This window comes from Crocuta crocuta, unplaced genomic scaffold, assembly GCF_008692635.1.
Source record: "Crocuta crocuta isolate KB4526 unplaced genomic scaffold, BGI_CrCroc_1.0 scaffold342, whole genome shotgun sequence".
Classification (NCBI taxonomy): domain Eukaryota; kingdom Metazoa; phylum Chordata; class Mammalia; order Carnivora; family Hyaenidae; genus Crocuta; species Crocuta crocuta.
In genome coordinates, this window is record NW_027532158.1 from 792,480 (window position 1) to 816,626 (window position 24,147).

A 24,147-nucleotide genomic window follows, 5' to 3' on the forward strand; every position below is an offset into this window, starting at 1 on the left:
TGGGAGAAGATATTTGCAAATAACATATTGGATAAAGGGTTAGTATCAAAACTTATCAAACTCAACATCTGAAAAACAAATAATCCAGTAAAGAAATGGGCAGATGACATGAATGGACACTTTTCCAAAGACATCCAGATGGCTAACACACATGAAAAGGTGCTCATCATCACTCATCATCAGGGAAATACAAATCAAAACCACACTGAGATCCACCTCACACCAGTCACATGGCTAAAATTAACAATGCAGGAAACAATAGACATTGGCAAAGATATGGAGAAACAGGAAGCCTCTTGCACTGTTGGTGGGAATGCAAACTGGTGCAGCCACTCTGGAAAACAATGTGGAGGTTCCTCAAAAAACTAAAATTAGAATTACCTTATGACCAGGCAATAGCACTACTAGAATTTATCCAAAGGATATAGGGGTGCTGATGCATAGGGGCACCTGTCCCCCAATGTTTATAGCAGCACTATCAACAATAGCCAAAGTATAGAAAGAGCCAAATGTCCATAAACTGATGAATGGGTAAAGAAGATGTGGCATATTTATACAATGGAATACTACTCAGCGATTAAAAAGAATGAAACCTTGCCATTTGCAACGTGGATGGAACAGGAGGGTATTATGCTAAGTGAAATAAACCAGTCAGAAAAAGACAGGTATCATATTTTCACTCATATGTGGAATTTGAGAAACTTAACAGAAGACCATAGGGGAAGGGAAGGAAAAATAAATTACAAACAGAGAGGGAGGAAAACCGTAAGAGACTCTTAAATACAGAGAACTGAGGGTTGGTGGGGGTGGGTGGTTGGGGGAGCAGGGAAAATGGGAGATGGGCACTGAGGAGGGCACTTGTTGGGATGAGCACTGGGTGTTGTATGTAAGTGACGAATCATGGGAATCTACTCCTGAAGCCAGGAGCACATTTTATACACTGTATGTTAGCCAAGTGACAATAAATTATTTTTTCTTTTTAATGCACAAATGCAACAAAACAGCTGGGCCTCGAGGAATCTGGATAAAATGAAATTACAAAGAACAGAAATCATACATAAACAAAATTTATAAAGGTAATAAAACACAAAGAGAGAGAATAGGAAATAGGACAGTGGAAACAAGGAGAACATCCAGAAAGGCTCTTATGAGAATAAGAAATCATACTAACCCTAGAGTTATTTCAGGGAAAAAATTAAAACTGCAGATCCAAAAGAATGAATTAAAAGTTGAAGCACCTGGTCTGAAGAACTTTTCTGTGATGTCTAACCAAAAGGATAGAGAAGACTTCTTTTCTATTTATCTTCTAAAGATTTCTGAAACGTTCTTTAAGTATAATGTTCTGTCCATTTCAATTCAAATCCATACTTCAACAACTTCCCAGCCTCAAAGGCCAACATGGTCAATAGACTCAGAAATTCAGAAAAAAATCAGATTTCAGTGGTGAAAAGAGGGGTGCCTGGGTGGCTCAGTTGGTTGAACGTCCAACTTTGGCTCAGGTCATGACCTCATGGTTCGTAGGTTCGAGTCCCACGTCAGGTTCTGTACTGACAGCCAGCTCAGAGCCTGGAGACTGTTTCAGATTCTGTGTCTCCCTCTCTCGCTCACGCTGTCGCTGTCTCTCTCTCTCTGTCTCCTCTCTCTCTCTCTCAAAAATAAATAAAACATTAAAAGAAATTCAATGGTGAAAAGAATGGTTATTAAATTAAGATGAATGAGAGAAGCAAATAAAAGTGTAAAAGTCCTAGGGTACCTCTCTTTAAATCAATCAACAAATATTGTTTGTGTGCCCTGAGTATTTTTACTGTGTTCATAAACAAGTATGCAAGTATTCCTTCAACAATGAAATCAGTAAAGGTATAGTGTATTTCTCTCCAAAGAAGAAGATAAAATGGAGTGGCACAGAATGAACAATGGTACCATGCAAAATTAATTTACAGAATTAATAAGGTAGATTTATATATACATATTTTTTTTTAAGTTTATTTATTTAAGAGAGACAGAGACAGTGCAAGTTGGAGAGGAGGGGCAGAGCAAGAGGGAGATAGAGAATCCCAAGCAGGTTCCACACCGTCAGCACAGAGCCTGACACCAGACTTGAACTCAGAAAACTATGAGATCATGAGCTGAGCCAAAACCAAGAGTTGGACTTAGCCGACTGAACCACCAAGATGCCCTTATATATATATTTTTAATGTTTATTTTTGAGACAGAACAATAGAGAAATGAGTGNAACCAGCTGAGCCATCCAGGCACCCTTATAAGGTAGATGTTTTATCTTCCACTATATATTTCAGTATCACTCCTGTGTAACCAAATCTCAAAAATATTTAAAGGTTGTAAAGAAAAAAGCAAAAAAAAAATATACAACTAAAAAAATGTAAATGGGGGGGCGGGGGGTCCTGGGTGCCTCAGTCAGTTAAGCATCTGACTTAGGCTCAGGTCATGATCTCGTGGTTTNAAACATCTAAAATACAAAAGGCTAGACTTCTGAGTTTAGATATACAAAAGAGTCCACATTAAAGAATCTCATAGGGCGCCTGGGTGGCTTAGTCGGTTAAGCGTCCGACTTTCGCTTAGGTCAGAATCTCGCGGTTTGTGAGTTCGAGCCCCACGTCGGGCTCTGTGCTGACTGCCAGCTCAGAGCCTGGAGCCTGTTCTAGTCTGTGACTCCCTCTCTCTCTGACCCTCCCTTGCTCACGCTGTCTCTCTCTCTCTCTCTCTCCTAGAAATAAATAAAACATTTAAAAAAAAAAAAATCTTATAAAACTCTGTATTAAAAGTATTATGTAATAGTTAACATATCTTAATATTTGGAAATTATAAATACTTGCTTGATAAAATAACCGAATAAGAAAAAAAGTTTCACAAAGCATAAAGTTAGTACAGGATTTCTACTAACTCTTGAGATGAACTACGGAAAATGAGAAAATGTTGTAATTTTCATTATACTGAACCCTAAGTCAATTAGCAAATAAAATCATCAGGTTAATTTTGAAAAATTCAAGAGACAAGATTCGTCTTAAAATTTTTTAACTGAATTTGAAAATACATGAATGAAGTTAAACATAAGAAAGTAAATATTTACTAACCTTTATTTCCTAACATCACAGCAAGATGTAAAGGAGTGTTTCCTAAAATTAAAAAAAAATAAATTAGTGTAAAAACATAGAAAACTTTATTTAAAACTTGTTTTAGCTCCTTCAGTAATTTCACTGACAGATTTTAAGTAAAAATGTGACTGTAAAACGATCCTGCTTATTGGCAAATTCCACGGTTTCTAAACACAATGTATTCTAAACCAACCCCCACCAGAAAAGGGATACCTGGTTTGCGTCTGAGATTTCTTCTCCCAAGAGATTTCACAGATTCCTTTGCTGCTAATTTCTCTATCATATCATTGTTAATTCAGCAAACAATTTAAATATCTACTATATACTCATCTTTGGGGACTGATATCAAAAATACCCAATCCCTCAAGTTGTTCAGAAGTCCTCTGTTAGAGACTGATAGGAAAATAAGTAATTGCTATTATTATTATTTATTAGAAGAGAGTATAGCATGATAATGGAATAAAGAACACAGCTCCTTATTTTGCCTATGCAAACAATTAACTATTGAAAAGGGATTATGCTGAAATAAGACTTGAATGGGTCAGAAATTTATAGGCAAATAAAGCAATTGACTAGTATTCTGTGTTAAAAACAATTTTAAACAATTTAAAATTAAAAACAATTCCCCCAAATTACATTCAAATTCAAGAACAGTTCATACTTAGGAAAAAAACAAATAAGAAAAGAGTTTATGATTAGCAGGGGTAAAGAGAATAGTAAATAATAAAATTGGTAAGATGAGCAAAACATAATGAAGACTACAGGCTATGCTATGAAGTTTGGAATATGTCCTATTAGTTGATGTTATACAATGACTAATTTAATTTCAAAGTGATACATACTCTAAGCCACACTAGTAGCCTAAAAACCTCTTGATTATAAAAGAAAGCAAAGCTATAGTAATATCTGAAAATGAAGTTACTAAATAAAATTGTGTATACTAATTTTCAGATTCAGTATTAGTTTTTTTTAATGTTTTTTATTTATTTCTAGGAGAGAGAGAGAGAGACAGCGTGAGCAGGGGAGGGTCAGAGAGAGAGGGAGTCACAGACTGAAACAGGCTCCAGGCTCTGAGCTGGCAGTCAGCACAGAGCCGGACACGGGGCACGAACCCACGAACCGCGAGATCACGACCTAAGCGAAAGTCGGACGCTTAACCGACTAAGCCACCCAGGCGCCCCAGTATTAGCATTTTTACGGAAGGCACCACATGAACAATTTCTGCCTATAAAATAAGCTGCACACCTATCAAGAAATCATATACAGGATAAAACAAGATTTACTATGTATTCTAAAAACTTTATATATGATCTGAGGCACCTGGGTGGCTCAATAAGTTAGGCATCTTATACTCTTGATTTTGGCTCAGGTCATGATCTCATGATCATGAGATGGAGCACCCGGGACAGACTCTGCACTGGGTGTAGAGTCTGCTTAAGATTCTCTCTTTCCCACTCCCTCTGCCCCTCCCCTGCTTGAGCATCACACCCGCACACACATGCTCTCATTCTCTCCAACCAAAAGAAAAAAAAATTTTTTTTTATTTTCAGAAAGAGAAAATGCACACATGCACAATCAGGGGAATGGCAGAGGGGGGAGTGAGTGAGAAGGAACCCCAAGCAGCTCCGTGCTGTCAGCACAAAGCAGGGCCCTATCCTACAAACCAGGAGATTATGAATTGAGCCAAATTCAAAAGTTGGATGCTCAACTGAGTGAGCCACCCAGGCACCCCCCCGCCGACCACCGCCAAAAACTTTAAAAGCTCATATATGATCTACCCCATTCTCTCAGCTTGACAAAAATCTGCCAAGATGGTTAAGACACACACACACACACACACACACACACACACACACACACACACAATCTTTTGCTCAATAAAAGCACAGTGAAATAAGAACGGTCTGTAAAGATAGCCAGATAGTATTTTGTGCAAAATGTAGAAGTTTAATAAATTCAATAAACTTAAATTTTCTCTGTAAGTAATTTTACAAAACAAAAATCTAGACTACAATAAATTTCTTGGTCTTAACTATTAGGAACAACAACAACAACAAGACAGACCTGGGGACACAATTCACATTACGTTTTCCTGAAATAAAATTTCCATTAGCAACTAGGCAATCTACTCCCCAGTTTTCACACCGTGTAACTAATTTTACTTGAAATATGGAAACCACTATAATACACACTGGGTTTTTAAATTTTTTTTTAAGTTTATTTATTTATTTTGAGAGAGAGTGAGTGGGAAAGGGCCAGGGAAAGGGAGAAAGAGAGAATCCCAAGCAGGCTCTGTCTGCACTGTCAGCACAGAGCCCAATGCAGGGCTTGAACCAAAGAACCATGGGATCATGACCTGAGCTAAAGTCTGAGCCACCCAGGCACCCCCACATTGTAAATAATCATACACTGAAGCATGTCCCCAGAAAAGAAGTTTTGCTCACAATACTATTTAAGAAGTAAACTTCATGAGTTGCCAAGTTATTGGTATAAGCTATTTTCCAAAAAGACAAACTTCATGTCTCCAAAAATTTCAGACCTTTTAGGGGGCTAGTGATACTCTTTTATGCTGTTATCTACTCTTATGAGTTTTTATTTTTATCTTATAGAGTTGATATTCATTTAGATTTACTTACCATTTTTGTTGCTCTTCATTCCTTCATCTCCAATCTTCCATCAGAAACAGTTTTCTTCAACTCAAAACATATCTTTCAGGATTAACTTTACTGGCAGTTTGATAAGTGAATTCCCTCAGGTTTTTGTTTGTAAATGCATATTCAACTTCAATCTTAAAGGATATTGTACTGAGTATATAATTATTGACTGTCTACAATTCCCCCCACCAACCCCCCATTCTATGTAGTCTTATGGTTTCCTTTTTTGTGGAGAACCCAGCCATAGAACTTTCTACTGCTCCTTTGAAAGCAATGTCACATTGTTTTTCAAATTTTTTTGAAAAAGTGTTTTTTGTTTTGTTTTTCAAATTAATCAGCCTTTTCACTCCAGTGTGGATTCCTTTGTTTATTCTACTTGGGTTGGTCTTCTTGAATATCTGAATCAGTGTCTTTCACAAACTTTGTAAAATTCTCAGCAAGTATTTTTCCAAATATTGCTTTAACTCCATTTCCTCTCTTCTCTCCTGGGGTTCAATTAATGTAGAACTTCTTACCTTTTCTATTTTTTAAAACATTTCTTTCCCTTTCCATTTTTCATTAGATATTTTCTGCTTATCTATTTCCGACATCAGGAGTTCTGTCTTTTTCAGAGTCTAAAACTGTTAGTAAGCCTATTTATTTAGTTTTAAATTTCAGTTATTATATTTTCCATTTGAGAATTTTTATTGGCCTCACTTTCAAATATGTGATTTCAATTTTTATAATTTCCAGTTCTCTGTTAAAATATTCAAACTTGTTTCTTATCCCCCAGGAACATGATAAACGTTGTTATTTAAAGCCTTTAACAAAACTTAAAATAAATAAGATTCTGATGAGTTTCTCTTAATCCTTCCCCCCTCCAGTTTTCACTCATGTTGTTCAGTTTCCTTATAATGTTGGTCATCTTTAATTACATATGATTTTAATTTTTAATTTTTTTATTTTAGAGAGAGCATGAATGGGAGAGGGGCAAAGAGAGAAAGAGCACGAGAGAGCATCTTAAGAGGGCTCCACAGGTTGCCTGGGTGGCTCAGTCGGTTAAGTGTCCAACTGAGGCTCAGGTCATGACCTCACAGTTTGTGGATTTGAGCCCCGCATTGGGCTCTGTGCTGACAGCTCAGAGCCTGAAGCCTGCTTCAGATTCTGTGTCTCCTTCTTTCTCTGCCCCTCCACTCTCTCTCAAAAAAAAAAAAAAAAAAANTGGGATCATGACCTGAGCAGAAGTCAAAAGTCTGAAGCTCAACCAACTGAGCCACCCAGGCATCTCTAATAATATTATACTGGATATAGTATTTAATGAGTTCTCTGTATAAAAATTGTGAAGTGTAAGAAACAAACCATCCATATACTTTCATTTGCTTTTGACATGTGGCAGGGAAGTACTAGATTTCATTAATCCAGCGACTGACATTTTTTCTGGCCTTCACAAATGGCTCAAAGCTGTGCTTCAGCCTCCATCAGAGTTGGTTTACTTTTAGTTCACCCTTATTCCTAAGGTGCAGCTCTTCAAGTTACAAGCTAAAAAAGCAGAGTACTTAAGAGATATTCATACTTAGTAGGAACTGGCCTCTGCCTTTTTTCCTCTTACCTCAGTAAGGGCATCAAAAGTGCTGCTCAGCCTCTTAACTACTACTTTCGGTTTTGCAAAAGCTACTGGGGGCAAAATAACCTAAAATGCAAGGCTCAAATCTTTGGATTTCCATCTTCTGCCAGATCTCGACCCAGTAATTACTTCCTACCAATAACCTTAAGTTAAATATTTGATTCTTATTTGCTTCTAAGGAAGACTAATCCTAATAATCTAGTCCATTACTAAAGGCAGAAATTCTACTTCAATTTTATTTTTTAACTTTTCTCCATATCTGTAATACTGTACCTTCTATTCTTTGGTACTATTAATGCATAAAGATGAGACAATTTTATGAGCACTAATGATCATAGCTTCTATTAAAATATAATTATCCTTTTAGTACTTTTAAATCATTCTTATCTCAAGTTCAAATTCATCAGTAATTAATCTTTCCATTCATAATCTTTTGCCATTGACTCACAACAAACTTTCCATCTCTTCCACTCTCCTTTAGATGTGTCTGTAAATGTTTTTTTCTTTCCTTCTAGTAGATGTCATAGCTATTATTTTAGAACATTTTCCCCCTACTCCTTTCTTCTCAGTAACAAACCTCATACCTTAAGTATATGAACTAGGGAGAGCACATAACTCAAACCTAATCAGTCTGATACCCAACTAGAAATACTATTTCAGAGAAGGGCACAATTCCCACCTGGGAATTCTTTTTTTTTTTTCTTCTTGTACTAGAAAATTATTTTCTGCATTTTTATTTTGGTATTAGAACTAGTTGGGAAGACTGTCTTTTACTGCTGGAACTACAATGTTTTAAGGTGAATATAGGACCACATATTCTCTACCATTTAAGTTAGAGGTTCTAAACCAGGGACAATTTTATGCCAAGGGAACAGCTGGCAATGTCTGACACATTTCTGGTTGTCAAAACTGAGGAGTAGGGGTGCTAATGGCATCTAGAGGGTAGAGGCCAAGGATATTGCTAAATATCTTACAATGCACTGGACAATTTTCTCCCACAAAGAATTCTACAGCACAAAACGTCAAGTGCAGAGGCTGAAAATCTGAAATCGATAAAACACAATTCAAAAGGAAAGAATGAAGCTCTACCTAATAGCAAAGCTAAGAGATNATACCCAAGATTGGCTCTTACTCTAACACTTTCAGTTATATAAATCAATAAGTACCTTTGGGCTTAAGCTTAAGTGTGCAGTGAATTTCACTTACAATGGCAAGAACCATTACTAATATAATAATGAAATACAAAGCCTTATTTGCCATAACCACAATTTTGGAAATTTCTATTTTCTAAGTGCTTTTGCTTTTTGTCTGGACTTTTTCTGTCTTTTTTATCTGGACTTTTAAAATGGGCACCTGGGTGGCTCAGTTGATTGAGCGTCCAAGTTCAGCTCAGGTCATGATCTCGTGGTTTGTGAGTTCGAGCCCTGCACTGGGCTCTGTGCTGACAGCTCAGAGCCTGGAGCCTCCTTCGGATTCTGTGTCTACCTCTCTCTCCCGCTCATGCTCTGTCTTTCTCTCACTCTCAAAAATAAACAAACATTAAATAAATAAAATGGCATTTATCTTCTGCAAGAACACAATATAGGCAGTAACATTTTAAATTCTATTTGTAGTAAAATTTACACCTTTTTAGAAAATATTTTTAAACAACATATATCTAACAAATAAAATATTAACCATACACTTGATTTCCTTTTACAAAAAATAAGGAACTCAATGCTTTTACTTCTTATCTCCATTTTTGTTTCACTAGTTTAATCAATGGTTGTAAACCTTTTTCTTACCCTTTATAGAATATAGGTCTTAAATTCTGAAGCAAAAGATTTTTTTTTTTTTTTGGAAATTTGCTGTCAAGATTATAATATTTACTATGATTATTAGATTTCATCTATGGTATATTTAGGTGGTTTCAATGTTCATAAGCAATGCTTTTCAGACACAACTCCTTTCTTGGGTTAATCATGTAAATTCACCTCTTATGATTTGGGATATTTGTTTCAATAATACTTTTCAGGAATGATAGCATGGTGGTTAGTCTATTTTCTGGAATGTTATTGTTGCTTGCGCAAATGAATACCTGCCTAGAAAGAATTCTACAGTTAGAGGATGTTACCACAAGTATGTTCTAATATTGCAGAGGTCCAAGGCCAAACTGATACTCATTTGTTCAATAGCAATCTGTGCTCTTTACTTCTATATGTATAGAATTCTTCATTAAAACATGAAATATCACAGAGATATATTGAATCTATTTTCATTAATTTTCTATGAGTTGTAACTTTGGAGACTGAACCAGTTTCAGATCAAAAATGTTTTTCTTCTTTACTTATAGCTCTTAGTATTGCCTCTGTTCCATTTATTCTATTATCTGAAAAAACACATTACTCATAAAATGCAATCTACAGAGGTATAACTCCATAGTTATAACTTATCCCTCATTAATTTTTCCCTTTTTCCTCTACAGTCTGCTTTCAAATGAATTTTTTTTACATGATTCATTTAATTTTCTCTACTGTCAAGACTTTATTAACAGTATCATCGGGATACTTTAATGACACTTCTTTTATAATGAATATTTTTCAAAGACCATGAAATGACTTTTTTTCCTGCTCATCCATCCTAGAATGAAGATTTATTCAAAACCAGTATGGGAAAGGACACTAGATTTCCCCCACTTTCCTCTCAGTTCATTAAAAAAAAAATGAACCAAAGAAAAATCCCTTTCTAAACTCAAGCCAAGAGAAAAAGCTGATATTTAGGCATTTTTCTCTGACACTCTATTCTAATACTCTATATAAAACAAAGAGCATCAAATAGTTGAGAAATAGAGGAGTTGTTACATAGAAATCGAAGATAAAGAGAGTGCAAGACTTATTCCTAAAACTACAAAATATCAATGAAAGAAATTAAATAATACCTAAATAAACAGAAAGACATCCTAAGGTCATGGACTTAAATATTGTTAAGATGACAATAATCCCCAAATTGGTCTATAATTTTAAAATTATCTCCATCAAAATCCCAACTAGCTTTTTTGAAGATATTGACAAGCTGATCCTAAAATTCATATAAAAATTCAAAGTACCTAGAATATCTAAAACAATCTTGAGGAAAAAACATCAAAGTTGTAAGATTTACACCTCCCAATTTCAAAACTTACTACAAAACCACAGTAATCAACACAGTATGTACTTGCATACAGAAAGACCTAAGTATCAACAGATCAATCATACCACACTCAAGAATTATTTCAAAATAGATCATGGACAGGAAGCAGCTAGGTGTCAGTCAGTTAAGCATCTGATTCTTGATTTTGGCTCAGGTCATGATCTCATGGTTTGTTAATTTGAGCCCTATGTAGGGCTCTGCACAGACAGCACAGAGCCTGCTTGGGATTCTCTCTCCTCTCTATGCCCCTCTCCTGTGAGCGTTTTCTCTCTCTCTCCCTCTCTCCCTCTCTCTCTCCCTCTACCTCTCTCCTCTCTTTCTCTCCCCCCTCCTCTCTCTCACCCCTCTCTCTCACCTCTTCCTTCCTATTCTCTCTCTCTCCCCCTCTCTCTCTCCCCCTCTCTCTCTAATAAATTTAGGGATACCTGGGTGGTTCCGTTGGTTAAGCGTCCAGCTCTTGCTTTTGGCTCAGGTCATGATCTCCTAGTTAGTGAGTTCGAGCCCTGCATTGAGCTCTGTGCACACGGAGCTTTGCCTGGGATTCTGTCTCCATCTCTCTCTGCCTCTACCATACTACTCTCTACCTGTCTCTCTCACTCTCAAAAAATAAACATTTTTAAAATAAATTTAAAATAACAGATCATGGGCCTAACTATAAGAGCTAAAGCTATAAAAGTCTTGAAAACAAAACAAAAGAAGTAAATTTTTGTGAACCTGAATTAGGTAATGATTTCTCAGATACACCGAAAGCACAGCACAAAAGCACAAAAGCAAAAATACATTGGCCTTCGTCAAAATTAAAATATATGTGCTCCAAAGAATGGCATCAAAAAAGTGAAAAGGGAAAAAAAAAAAAAAGAAAGTGAAAAGGAAACCCAAGGGGGAAAATATTTTGCAAATCATGTTTGATAGTATCCAGATAAAGAACTTGTACAACTAATTTTTTTAAAATCCCAATTTAAAAATAGGAAAGGATCTGAACAGTTGTTTCTCTAAATAAGATATACAAATGAGACAATAGATTATGATAGGTGTTGAGAAAAATAACAAAGAGCTAAGACCAAAAATAATAAAGGGATACATAACTTTCTGATTCTTCAGGCAGGAAAACCTCTCTAATGAGATAATGTTTAAAATGAGATCTTAAAGAGGCGTAGGAACTCAGAAATCAAAGAATGAGAAGAAAAGCATTACAGTCAGAGACCAGAAATAACCTGGCATATCAAAGGAACTAAAAGAAAACAAGTATGGCCAGAAAAGAAAAAAAGAGAGATTTGTACAAGATTATATCAGAGAAGCAGGCAATGGCCAGATCATGCGAGGCTCTGTAACTATTGCTAGAAATATGAACTTACTTGTAAGTGGAGAAGGCACTGAAGGATCTTGAACAGGGACATGACATGATAAAAATTACATTTCAAGATCACTCTTGTTACCATACAGAAAATGGGATAGAGGGGGACACAGGACTAGATAAGAAACCGATGTGGTATTCCAGGGGGGAAAAAATAAAAATTGTGTTCAAAATGGTGGCAATGGAGACAGAAAGTAGAATGACTCAAAATAACCTGTTAATTAGGTATGTGTGGAGAGGAGGAGGCGGTGAGACAAAGAATGATCCCAATGATTGAAGCTTGAGCAACCAGATAATTAATGATGTGATTTAATAAAGGGCTGGATGACCAGGTAGGAGGGGATAAGGTGGAAAAGAATAATAACATTTTAGACAAATGAATTTTGAAATATCTCTGAGATTCCAAAGTGGAGATGATTACAAAATCTGGGAACTCCAAGAAGTCTAGATTGGAGATATATGTAAATTCGACAGTAAAAAAAGAAACATTTAAAATCAAACATAAAAATTTGTGCATATCCACTTTTTCCCTAATAGTAGAAAAGGTAATAATAGTTATCTTTCTTCACTTCTCTATATTCCGAGGTTTAAAAAAAAAAAAAAAAAAAAAGGACCATGTTCTAAATGGTGACAAAAAGAAAACAAGGAACTGATAACTCCAGTTGCTGTCAAGAAGGGTGACTGAGTGGGTAAAGATGAGTGGGAGGAAAACTATTTTTACTATTCAAAAAACTACACAAATTAAGGAGAATTTACCAGAGTCTAGATAGAACACCTAGGTAAAGAAAGCAGGACTTTATGCATCTACATTATTACTCTGTTTTGTTACTGTTAAACCTTCAAGGAAAATAAAGGTGAAATGTAAAAGCATCAGTACCTACTGATGCTTACAAATCAAAATTACTATAACAAGTCAAAATTAATCACATTTTTAAAAGCTTTGTGGGGGCGCCTGGGTGGCTCAGAGGGTTAAGCGTCCAACTTCAGCTCAGGTCACGATCTCACGGTTTGTGGGTTCGAGCCCCACGTCAGGCTCTGTGCTGACAGCTCAGAGCTTGGAGCCTGCTTCAGATTCTGTGTCTCCCTCTCTTCTTTCTCTGCCCCTTCCCCACTCATGCTGTTTCTCCCTATCTCAATAATAAACATAAAAAAATTAAAAGATTTATGAACTAGAAATGACTTTACATTAAACTATCCAATCCCTCTTATTTTATAGGTAAGTACATAACCAGAAATAACACATTATAATTAAGGATGCCAAACATCATGCTTCGATTTCAATTATTTTAAATGCAAATCATCATCATTTTCTTCATCATCCTCCTCCTCCTCTAGCCAACATTGGATTTACTTTACTGGCCAAGTATACCATGAAACTAAGTGCCCAAATGTCCTAGTTAATAGCTTCATCTACTATGCCTTCAGTTTTCTAAAACCTCAACCTGCTGCTTAAGCTAATTTGTTACATAAAAGATATTAAAAACTTAAAATAACCTTCTGCCAATTTTCCACAATTTAGTTTTAAATCTGAAATCAGATGCCTTGGTTCTACTTGGTAAATAAACTGAATTCTGTTCTGTCAAATGAATAATAAATATTCCAGTAACATTAAGACCACTGCAGTGCTAAAGTGTGCAAATTATCAAACAAAAGACTGGATATACAGGGCATCTATTATATGTGCCCAACACTATGCTATATACTTTATAAACCTTATCAAACTCCAACACCCTATGAGATAAATATTATTCCTATTTTGTAGGTAAGAAAAATAAAGCAAACAGTAGTTATTTCCTAAAATTATATATCTAAAAATTGTGTGAGTCATGACTCTGAAATCTGTATGCTAATTTTTACTAAACCAACAGTGTTCAAACTTTTTGGTCTCGAGATTCCGTTTATATTCTTAAAGATCTTGGGTCACCTGAGTGGCTCAATCAGTTATCAAGCATCCCACTCTTGATTTCAGCTCAGGTCATGGTCTCATTGGGCTCTGCACTGACAGTGTGGATCCTGCTTGGGGTTCTCTCTCTTTCCCTCTCCCTGCCCCTCTTTTGTTCACTCGCTCTCTAAAATAAATCAACTTAAAATCTTATTTATAAAAAGAATTATTAAAGATCTTTAAAAAAAGATCTTTTATGTGGATTATTTACATGGACAAATCTACTGATATTTACCATATCAGAAATTAAAATTAAATGTAGAATTTTATTAATTTTAAAATTACAATCACTATTACAAATTAATAAAAATTTTTATGAAAAAAATAATTGCATTTTCCAAAAACAAAACAAAAATAAATAACAGGAATGATGCTATTTTAAACTCTTTAGTTAGGGGCATCTGGGTGGCTCAGTTGGTTAAGCATCCGACTTCCGCTCAGGTCACGATCACATGGTTCACGGGTTTGAGCCCTGCGTTGGGCTCTGTGCTGACGGCTAGCTCAGAGCCTAGAGCCTGCTTCCAATTCTGTATCTCCTTCTCTCTCTGATCCTTCCCTGCTCACGCTGTCATGCTCGCTTGCTCGCTCTCCCTCTCTCTCTCAGAAATAAATAAAACATTAAAAAATAAACTCTTTAATTAAAAATTAAAATAAATTTCTTTAATGTCTGGCTTAATAAAAAATGCTAGATTTTTATAATTATCTCTGCATTCAATCATGTATAAATTTTGCTTTGGTTTGAACTAAATCTAGTTCAGAAGATGTGCAGTTGAAAAAAGGAGGGGTATTTTAACAGCCTTTTTAAATAACTGGAGGTGTTCTCTGCTACTACACCAAAACTCAGTGGTCATTTCTGTATTTGTTTTTAATATTCATTTATTTTTGAGAGAGACAGTGTGTGAGCAGGGGAGGGACAGAGAAAGAGGGAGGCACAGAATCCAAAGCAGGCTCCAGGCTCTGAGCTGTCAGTGTGGAACCCAATGTGGGGCTCGAACTCATGAGCGGTGACATCAAGACCCGAGCTGAAGTTGGATGCTTAACCTGCTGAGCCACCCAGGTGCCCCAGTAAGTGGTCATTTCTTAACAGTTAGTTGCAATGTGAAATCTAAAACTAAACTTTTTGCATTGAGTTACACTGAATTCCATTGGTTTCTCTTGTACTTTAAATGGATCTTTTACATGATTTTGAAACACCATGCACTGATCGTCTGAAAAATACCAGCGAACTCAGTTACGTAGATCTTCCAAATGTCAACACATTTCATTACACACACACACACACACACACACACACACACACACACACACACAAAAATCAAAATACCATCAATCTGACCAGAGAAGTCTTTGAATCCTGGAAAGCTGTCAAACTTGAAGTAACAAAGACAAGCTTCCCAAATTCTAATTTTTGATCCAAAGCTTGAATTTTTTCATCGGCAACAAATACTATCAATTGTCTTCCATGAAGTCACAGGCTTACTTCATTCATTTTCCAGAAAACGTCTGCCAAGTATCCAAATTGGAATAGCCATAGTTTGTCTGTAAGCTGTTCTTTTAAGTAAAAATGGTGTTCTGTGACAAAAGCTGCTAGTCTGGCTTACAACTCAAATAACTATACAAATGTTTTCTCTTATTTTCTCTTCACTGTCCAGAAGAGCATCATGAAAAATCTGTATTATGTCACAAGGAATATAAAAAAGATATGTACTCAAGATTAAGACTTGGTTAATCATTTCTACAGCTTCATCAAAGACATTAAATGAAACTGTTTTTTTTTTTTTAACTCCAAATATGTGGCATAAGCAATACATGAACACACAATGAATACCAGCAGGTTTGGTCTTTGATTCATACTCGGGTTCCGATAATTTTACCCACCACTGCTTTTGTGACATCAGCAGAAGTGTGAGCACAGTGTAAAAGGCAAGCAATGACTTTGTGTTATTACAAAAATAGTTTTGATGTCACCTGATCCCTAGTTAGGGAGAAAACAGGAATTGCCCATAGCTCTAACTTCCACAGACACCTTCAAATCCCATCCAACCAAGCAGTAAAAAGAGAATTAATTCTTGTATTTTCTCTCATAAACAGTACTATACTAAAACTCTCTCTCTCTCTCTCACACACACACACACACACACACACACACACACACACAATAGTACATCCATCATAGACTCCTAACCAGTCTACCTTTTCAATATTTCCACAGCTACCTCCAGTTGTAATAGCATGTTAAACTGACCCTTGCCCATTCAAGTTTTGCTTCATATAGCAGCCAGACTGAGCCTTTGAAAATCAGATTGTGTAACTCCTCTGCTTAAAAACCTCACTTCCTATTTTGCTCAGAGTAAAAGCCAAAATCCTTTTGGTACAAAAGTTCCATATGCTTATACCCTCTACTACTTCTCAAATATACTCCTATTGCTTACCACTCTCCCCTGTACCAGCCACAGTTGGCCTTCCTTCTACCCCTTTGAACATGGTACTTTTATGTTTGTTATTCTCGATCTGAAACTATTCTGCCAAATATCTGCTCCCTAATTTTCTTCAGGTACTGCTGCAACCCCAGCACCTAAAACATGTCACATAGTAGGAGCTCAGTATATAACTGTTAAATGAAGGAATGAATGAACGAAGAAAAGAAATAACTCTAAAGAATCATTAGAATAGTGTTAAAATCTGTTTTTAACTCTCCAAAAAGCATTCCATCACAGAACAATGCAGGTCTCCACATGATTCTCTATGAAAGTCAATCTGGGGCGCCTGGGTGGCTTAGTCGGTTAAGCGTCCGACTTTCGCTTGGGTCATGATCTCGCGGTTCGTGGGTTCGAGCCCCGCGTCGGGCTCTGTGCTGACTGCCAGCTCGGAGCCTGGAGCCTGTTTCAGTCTGTGTCTCCCTCTCTCTCTGACCCTCCCCTGCTCACGCTGTCTCTCTCTCCTAGAAATAAATAAAAAAACATTAAAAAAAAAAAAAAATTTGAAAGTCAAAGGATATAGGTGCTAAAGAGCATATTCAACACAGCACAGGTGGTTTTACAGAATTCAGCATAGTACTGAGTAAGAGAGCACATGCATTAACATGCCTGATAAATACTTACAGCCAAGAATCAAAATGCACTATAACCAGTTAGTAGACCAAGATGACTTCTATGAGACTCAAATAAACCTAACTCTTTAGAAGACTGACAGACAGTATGAATTCCAGTATCAGATTAAAAATCTCAACTGAAGTACTATCTAAACCTCAAGAACAGGAATGTCTTCTGCTGGAAGGTACTTAACACCAAAACTAAGAGCAAGGTATTGGTATCAATGGGTATTACTACTATATGAGTTTTCAGAGTTAAGATATCTTCAACTGCAGTCTCCTATTCAAGACTATAATGTCCCCAGAAGTAGATATTATATTATAGCTACTTATTTCAGTAGTTACGCAAGTAGTAGAATTTCATAAAAACCAGTCTGTAGAGAAGTGTGGTCTCAAACTTAGATCTAATTCCAAATATAAAGATGGCCTCCTAATATTGTGGATCATCTTTGAGGTTTCAACAAGAGTAACGGGCTCAACAACAGATGAAGTTCAACTAAGCCACACAATTAAACCCAATATATCCTGATAACAAACACCATCCATAATCTTCAAACAGAAAGAAGACCTTTTCTCTTTTTCCTATCCCCAGCAATATCAGTCTCGCTCTGAAACTAATGTTCCAATCTATCCCCCAATGAAATAAATAGTATATGAAGGAACACATTGTTTGACTACCCAGCCCCCACTCAATTTTTGAAGAACTATGCTCATTTTCTAGAACCCAAAGCATCCTGACTGACAATTACATTGTACTCCACATTAGATTTCTATGACTTAAGAATGACATTAACTTGGGACACACTACCTAGAATTCAATTCTTCAAGGAATCTTCCAGAATTCTCCTGCCTTCCTGAGAATGCAAAGGACACAACATAGTCAATAACTGCTCATTTCTGCTTCCTTTTTTGCCAATGTTGAAAGGTCAGAAAACCTGCTCCTATATAGCTCAAAACAGGAAAGAGGAGAAGAGGACTCGCTCCATCGTCTTACGAGGTAGCTCTGCAGATGTGTTCACATAACAATTCTAAGTGTCAAGTCACATTCTAATACTTATAATAATGCCATAAGGAAACAGCCACTTAACCCAAGAACAGTCCTAGTCTGTTAGGAGATGCATATGGGGAAAGAGGTAAGAGGGAGGTTATACTCACATAGACATAAAGATCAACTGAATCAACCCTGATAGATCAGTGAAGTGACAGATTTCACTGCCAATACATCTTCATGCCAAGTGAAGGTACATGACACTTTAATGGATTATCTTGAGCCTCCAGAAAGTATTTCACTTTTTTTCCTAAGAGAAACTGAGGTCTGCCTTTCAAAACCAAAGTCCAGAAAAGACCACAAAACACGAAGAGAAAAATACAAAGCTATTACTGTTCTTTTAAAGATAAACCATCATTTTAACCCTCCTGGCTAACACTGTTCACCCAACAGTTAATTCAAAAAAATTTTTGACATGCAAAGTGTAGCTTTATAATTGCCTCTTCTCAAACAGACATAAAATGCATTATTTTCTTGCATCACCCATCATAAAGATTTCAGTGACAAAAACAAAGCAGAAAAAAATATCAAAATGAAATTTAAAGATTTATATAGAATAAGCCAAAATAAACATACCATATAGGCATCAGATTATCCTATTGCCTCAATTCCCAAACATATATTTTTAATCTTTCTGAAATTAAGATGTTTTAAAATCCCTGTCTGAAGAAATCTGCCAGCCACCATGCAGAGAGGTTACACATGTTAACCATTTCATTATTATTCCCTTGAGTTACCAGCATTAGCAGCAATACTCTCAGTTGAGATTTAACTTACATTTGAAATCTCTAATCACTGTGTGAAATAGGTACACCAAGATTATGTTACAACTCATTAAAAATGAAAATTAACCATATAGAGAAGACAGCTTGTCACATGCCAGGCAATGTAATTAACGGCAGTAGAAATTGCCAAATCTCTCAGAATACATCAGAAATTTTTCACATCTAGGAAAAGCTGGTTTAAGCAATTCATATATCAAGAATTTCAATCACTCTGGTACCTAAGAGCTTCTGATTAATGTCCAAGGGAAAGTACTCTATGTCTAAGGATATTTAACTCAAGGGAAAAACAAAATTACAAGTTTAACAAATAGGAAGTGTAGTCAAAAATCAAGAAAAGTTTTCTATATGCTTCATAAGCATTCTCAATTCTAAAGGTGCTAAAGAAGTAAAAATCAAAAAAAAAAAAGAAGTAAAAATCATTACCATCAATTAAAAAATAGCATGTCACCATGATGTTTTAACTACCAATGGCAAAAAGTGATTCAGAAAAAATTTTACAATGTGAAAAGAGGCTTACACTTAAACTTTAATTCCATACTAAAGAAAAAAATAGTATATAACTAAATATATACTAAGGATATAAGGTCTAATAAATGTGTTTATGTTAGGGGCACCTCAGTGGCTCAGTCAGTTAAGTGTCTGACTCTTGATTTCGGCTCAGGTCATGATCTCAACGGTTCGTGAGATCAACCCCCACGTTGGGATCTGCAGTGGGAGCATAAAACCTGCCTGGGATTCTCACACTCCTCTCTCTCTGCCCTTTGCCCACTTGCACGTGTGCATGTGTACACTCTCTCTCTCCCCCCTCCCCCAAAATAACTTTTAAAAAGTTAATAAAAATAAATTTGTGAACATTTCATATGGTGTACCTTTTTTCCACCCCCAAAAAAATGCTTTTACTAAATATACAATGAGTCACACTCATTTGGCATACGTGAACACAGTATATTCACGAAGTTCTAGCTATTACTGTATTTAACTTATATTTCTACAGATTTGTTTGGATCCAAAGATAGTATTCCTCAAGATAATTGATGACTCAGAAAAAGCAACTCACACTCAACCAACATTTTATCAGAAAAGAAAAAGCTCAATCCTTGCTCCCATTCAAGTCAGTAATTTGTAAATACACAAAAATACATTTAAAAAGTTTATCAAATCACTAGAAACTGAAAGAGCTAATGAATAGTGAGATATATGACCAGATTAGGGTACAGTAAGCTTTCCAGCTAGGTAGAATGAAGGATCAAAATGAACAAGATTAATAAATGTAAAGTCCTGTTTTAGGTTAAAAACATAACTGCAACAAGGGACAAAATGGAGAGATAGCCAATCACTTGAGAAAAAGCAATATTTAAAAAATTATCATACTCTTGCAATGCATTACTTAACGTGTAATGGCACACTGTTTAGCTCTAAACATACATTGCTTAAAGCAATATATTGCTTTTTGTCTTTGCTTATGAGGCTACTATAGCTCTGACACTCAGGTTACTTCTCAGCGCTATCCTCATAGGGAAGAATTAACAGAGTTTCCCTAAAAGATGATGATTAAGTTTTTCATTTATTTATTTAACACTTGTATATAGCATTTAATGTTTTAGGACCATCTAAGCACTTTACAATCCACGCCAAATGAAGAATGGATACAGAAGTTAGGAATGTTTAACTTATAGATAAGAACATGATAGCTCTTGTCAAATATCTAAAGGTTTGTCATGTGGATGAGGTAGCCCATTTATTTGTGCCATTACATAAAAAAGAAGCAGAACCGACAAGAGTGACAGGTTTGGGCTCTACAGCAAAACTCTGAAATTTGTCCAAAGGCAAAATCTCTCCATAAGGCTACCATAAGGATTAAATGAGAAAATATATATTAAAGAACTTTGTTGTAAGTTACCATATTACACATTCTTAGAATTTACTTCTGTGCAGTATAGTAGGTCCTGACTAATAGAAATATTTACAGAGGTTGACCACATACTTTGGAGTCCTAGCTATTAGTTCAGTTCCCAACTCTGCAATTTGTAACAAGTATTCAACTTTAGTAGTTTCCTTGCATCTCTAGGCTTCACTTTTCTCACCTTTAAAACAAGCATAAAGCAATCTGCTTTGCAAGGTTACTGTGTGAATTAAATGTGATAATATAGGTAACATTTAGCATAGTGCTGACACATTCAGTAAACTGTATTGATGATGATGATGATCATCATCATCATGCTGTAGAAGGAATATATAAAACTATGTGGTATGATGTGGTATGATTGCATGGTTCTGTTATGCACCTGCATGAGTGTATGAATCTGCTATGCACTTATCACGTTATAACAATCCAAATATAATATACAGCTTGAATTTACTTGGGGATTTAAAAAGCATTTATCTTTTGTAATCTGAAGGAAAAAACATTCTTAAAACCTAAATAAGTATCCAGGTTAGTAAAATATCAGGAATAAAAGTAATGTAATGGGGAAATCATGCAACTACAGTAAGAAAAGGGACTAAATAAGCAGCACATTAAATATAAGTTACTCTTCCTAGGCGACTTCATGGTGAGAGATGAGTATATTGTGGGGGGAAGGGGGATTACACTTTCTACAGGTATGTGAACCACTGGTTACAGTCATCAGAAATACCAGCAATACAAGGGCAGCTAAATACAAATATAAACATTTGGTATATCAAGGCTATTTAAAAAATGAAGTTCAGTGGGCTAAAGACAAGAGTATAAGGGATTTAGGATTCTAATTAGTTCATTACCATCAACAAACAATATTTTGCTTGTTGCATTAACAGTAAAATGATTAAATATATGTAGGAATGAAAAACTGGGCGCAGCTTTCAGGTGCTTTTTTGAGGATTTGAATTATGATAAATGACAATGATATTATTATAATATTGGAAATTCAGGGGCACCTGGGTGGCTCAGCTGGTAAAGTGTCCGACTTTGGCTCAAGGCATGATCTCTGTTTGTGAGTTCCAGCCCCAAGTCGGGCTCTGTGCTGACAGCTCAGAGCCTGGAACCTGCTTCAGATTCTGTGTCTCCCTCTCTCTCTCTCTGCCTCTCTCTCTCTCTCTCTCTTTCAAAAATAGTTTTTAAAAGGCAACTATTTTAAAAGTCAATATTGGAAATTCATATACAAGTACAGTTGTTAGAGAATTACACAACCAATAGAAATATTATTTTTTTAATCTCAATTTTTGCCCTAATTTCAGATAAGAAGCCTAGAGTGTACTGGAATTAAGGGAGCTTATTCCTCAGGCAAGCATCTCATTCATGTATTATATATTATTTTGAACAGAGTTGAGTGTGTTCTAATTGAATGTATACAACAGTCATGTTCAGTCAAAAGCAGAGCTATAAATAGTATTTGTCAACTATTCAATTTAAAATGGCTTCTTAAATGTTGAAAATATCAGTGTTGACATTAGTTTTCATTAATAAATACACTGCTGCTTGGAAGTCAACTCAATTACATTACGTTTTTAAAACTAAAGAAACAAAAAATTCAGCTGACGAGTTACCGCAGAAAGTAGAAATACAGTCCTTGAATAATAAGTGATAATATTTTGCCATATAGCTTATGATGAAGTTACTATGAAAAACCTGAGTGCTATTTTTAGTCACAGTCATCAAGATGAAACATTCTGGCAATTATGTAAAACAAACAAAACACTCAAAACTCTACTCCAAAACCTTAGCCACTGAAGTCACTTTACTTACTCCAGGTATCAAATGCCAACAAATGTATACATTGTGGCTTTCACAAGTCAAAGCATTCTATAGCCCATCTCAAATGCAAAACGTAGACACATTTGTATCAAACTAAGTTTCCTGAAAGCAGAGAAAGAGAAACAGACAACCTGAGGGCAGGTAGAAATCACAACCAGTTACAATCAAGTTGGGATCTGCACCTGAGTAATGAAGGGAGGTGGGCCATTAGTACGGTAAAATTCGAGATCCCCAGGTGGGAGAAGGGGAAAGAAAGAAAAGAAACACGGTTCCATAAACATAGGAAGGCCAGGTTGGATACGGGGCAATTTTAAATTTCTTTGTGAAAATCAATACATTGAAGGCCTGTCTTAAACACAACAGCCTCTCGGAGGAAACTTTGAAGTGGGCAAGAAGGAAACATTCCTTTGCACCCACAAGCACCCATCCCCTGACCACTGGCATGCTAGTACTGAAACGGTCATGATTTACAGGCATTTGGCCCGGAGGATGAGCAAAGGAGAGGAAAGAAAGGTCTGCTGGAGAGAAGCCTAGGATTCCAGAGGCCTGGAAAGGCACACCATAGGTTCGGGAAAGGAGAGGTGGAGAGGGACGAGCACTCCTCACCGTGATTATCTTTCTGCCCGATATTGTGCGTGCGGATGAGAGAGGACAGTCTCCTCACATCCCCCTTGAAGACGCACTCGTGTACCGGGTAGTGTGCGGGGCAAGTGCCTCCATCTGTGACGACAGCAATGGGGTTAGTGCCCGCTAGAAGAGCCGGGGACTGGGTGGTGGTGGTCACGGAGGCACTGTGCAGCGGCAGGGCCGGGACGCCAGGGGGACTGGAGGAGGCCGGAGCTGTCTTCAGCTGCAGCCGGTGGTGATGGTTACTGAAGATCTTATGACAGGCTTTGCCGCCCTTGCCGCCGCCGCCTGTCCGGAGCCTGCCTCCCGTAAAGGTGCCGCCTAGGGTAGCCGCCGCTTCCTCATCCCCGGGCTCCAGCAGGTCCCCCTCTTCTTTGCTGGGCTTGTGGTCTCTCCGCAGTGAGCGGATCTTCTCCCCGGTCATCGCCGCCAGGGGCAAAGAGGGGATCCGGGAGGCTCACCGCCCGCGACGGGGCTGGCGCTGCGGCAGCGCAAGGCGATTAGAGCGGTGGCCGGGATCCTCCAGCGCAGCATGAACTCTCAGGGCGCCCCCGAGCCCGGGACAAACGCATCTCCTGGAGGAAGAAGAGCCGGCTCTCGCCTAGGCACCGAGGGACGCGCGCTCGCTGGGGGGAGCTAGAGCTCAGGTGCCCACGACACCAGGATCCCCGTCCCCGCTGCCGCAACCGCCGCCACTACCTCACACCGAAAAACAGGGCACGGCCATCTTACCCTGACTCCTCTCGCGAGAGCTCCCTCGGGAGGAGGGAGGAAACACCGCGATAAGTGAGCTGCTCGCTCCCTCCCTCGCACCTTCTATTGCCGGAGAGTAATCGAGGCCCGGCGCTTCCCAATCAGCGGGGTTCCGCCCCTAGTTTAGGACCTGATAATTGGCGCTTCTTGTGGCCTCTGTAAAACCTTGTGTCTGAGATACTCGATGCAGTTTATAAACAATGACTTAAACCCTCGGACCTCTGGGCCTCCTGCCGAGTAATGCAAACTGACGCCACTGCACACAGGATGTGATGT

The 24,147-nt window shown here is 37.2% G+C and overlaps 1 protein-coding gene across 1 annotated transcript in view; it reads right to left on the reverse strand.

The window, feature by feature from the left end:
* Positions 1–23,860, reverse strand: part of ANKRD13C (ankyrin repeat domain 13C) — a 92,153-nt gene extending 68,293 nt beyond the window's left edge. The window contains exons 1-2 of the mRNA XM_077776424.1: positions 23,098–23,860; positions 3,093–3,134 (exon numbers count right to left, since the gene is read on the reverse strand). Of these exons, the coding sequence (XP_077632550.1) occupies positions 3,093–3,134; positions 23,098–23,542 (487 nt within the window). The 5' untranslated portion in view covers positions 23,543–23,860. The remainder of the gene's footprint in view (positions 1–3,092; positions 3,135–23,097) is intronic.
* Between the last annotated feature and the right edge of the window lie 287 nt (positions 23,861–24,147).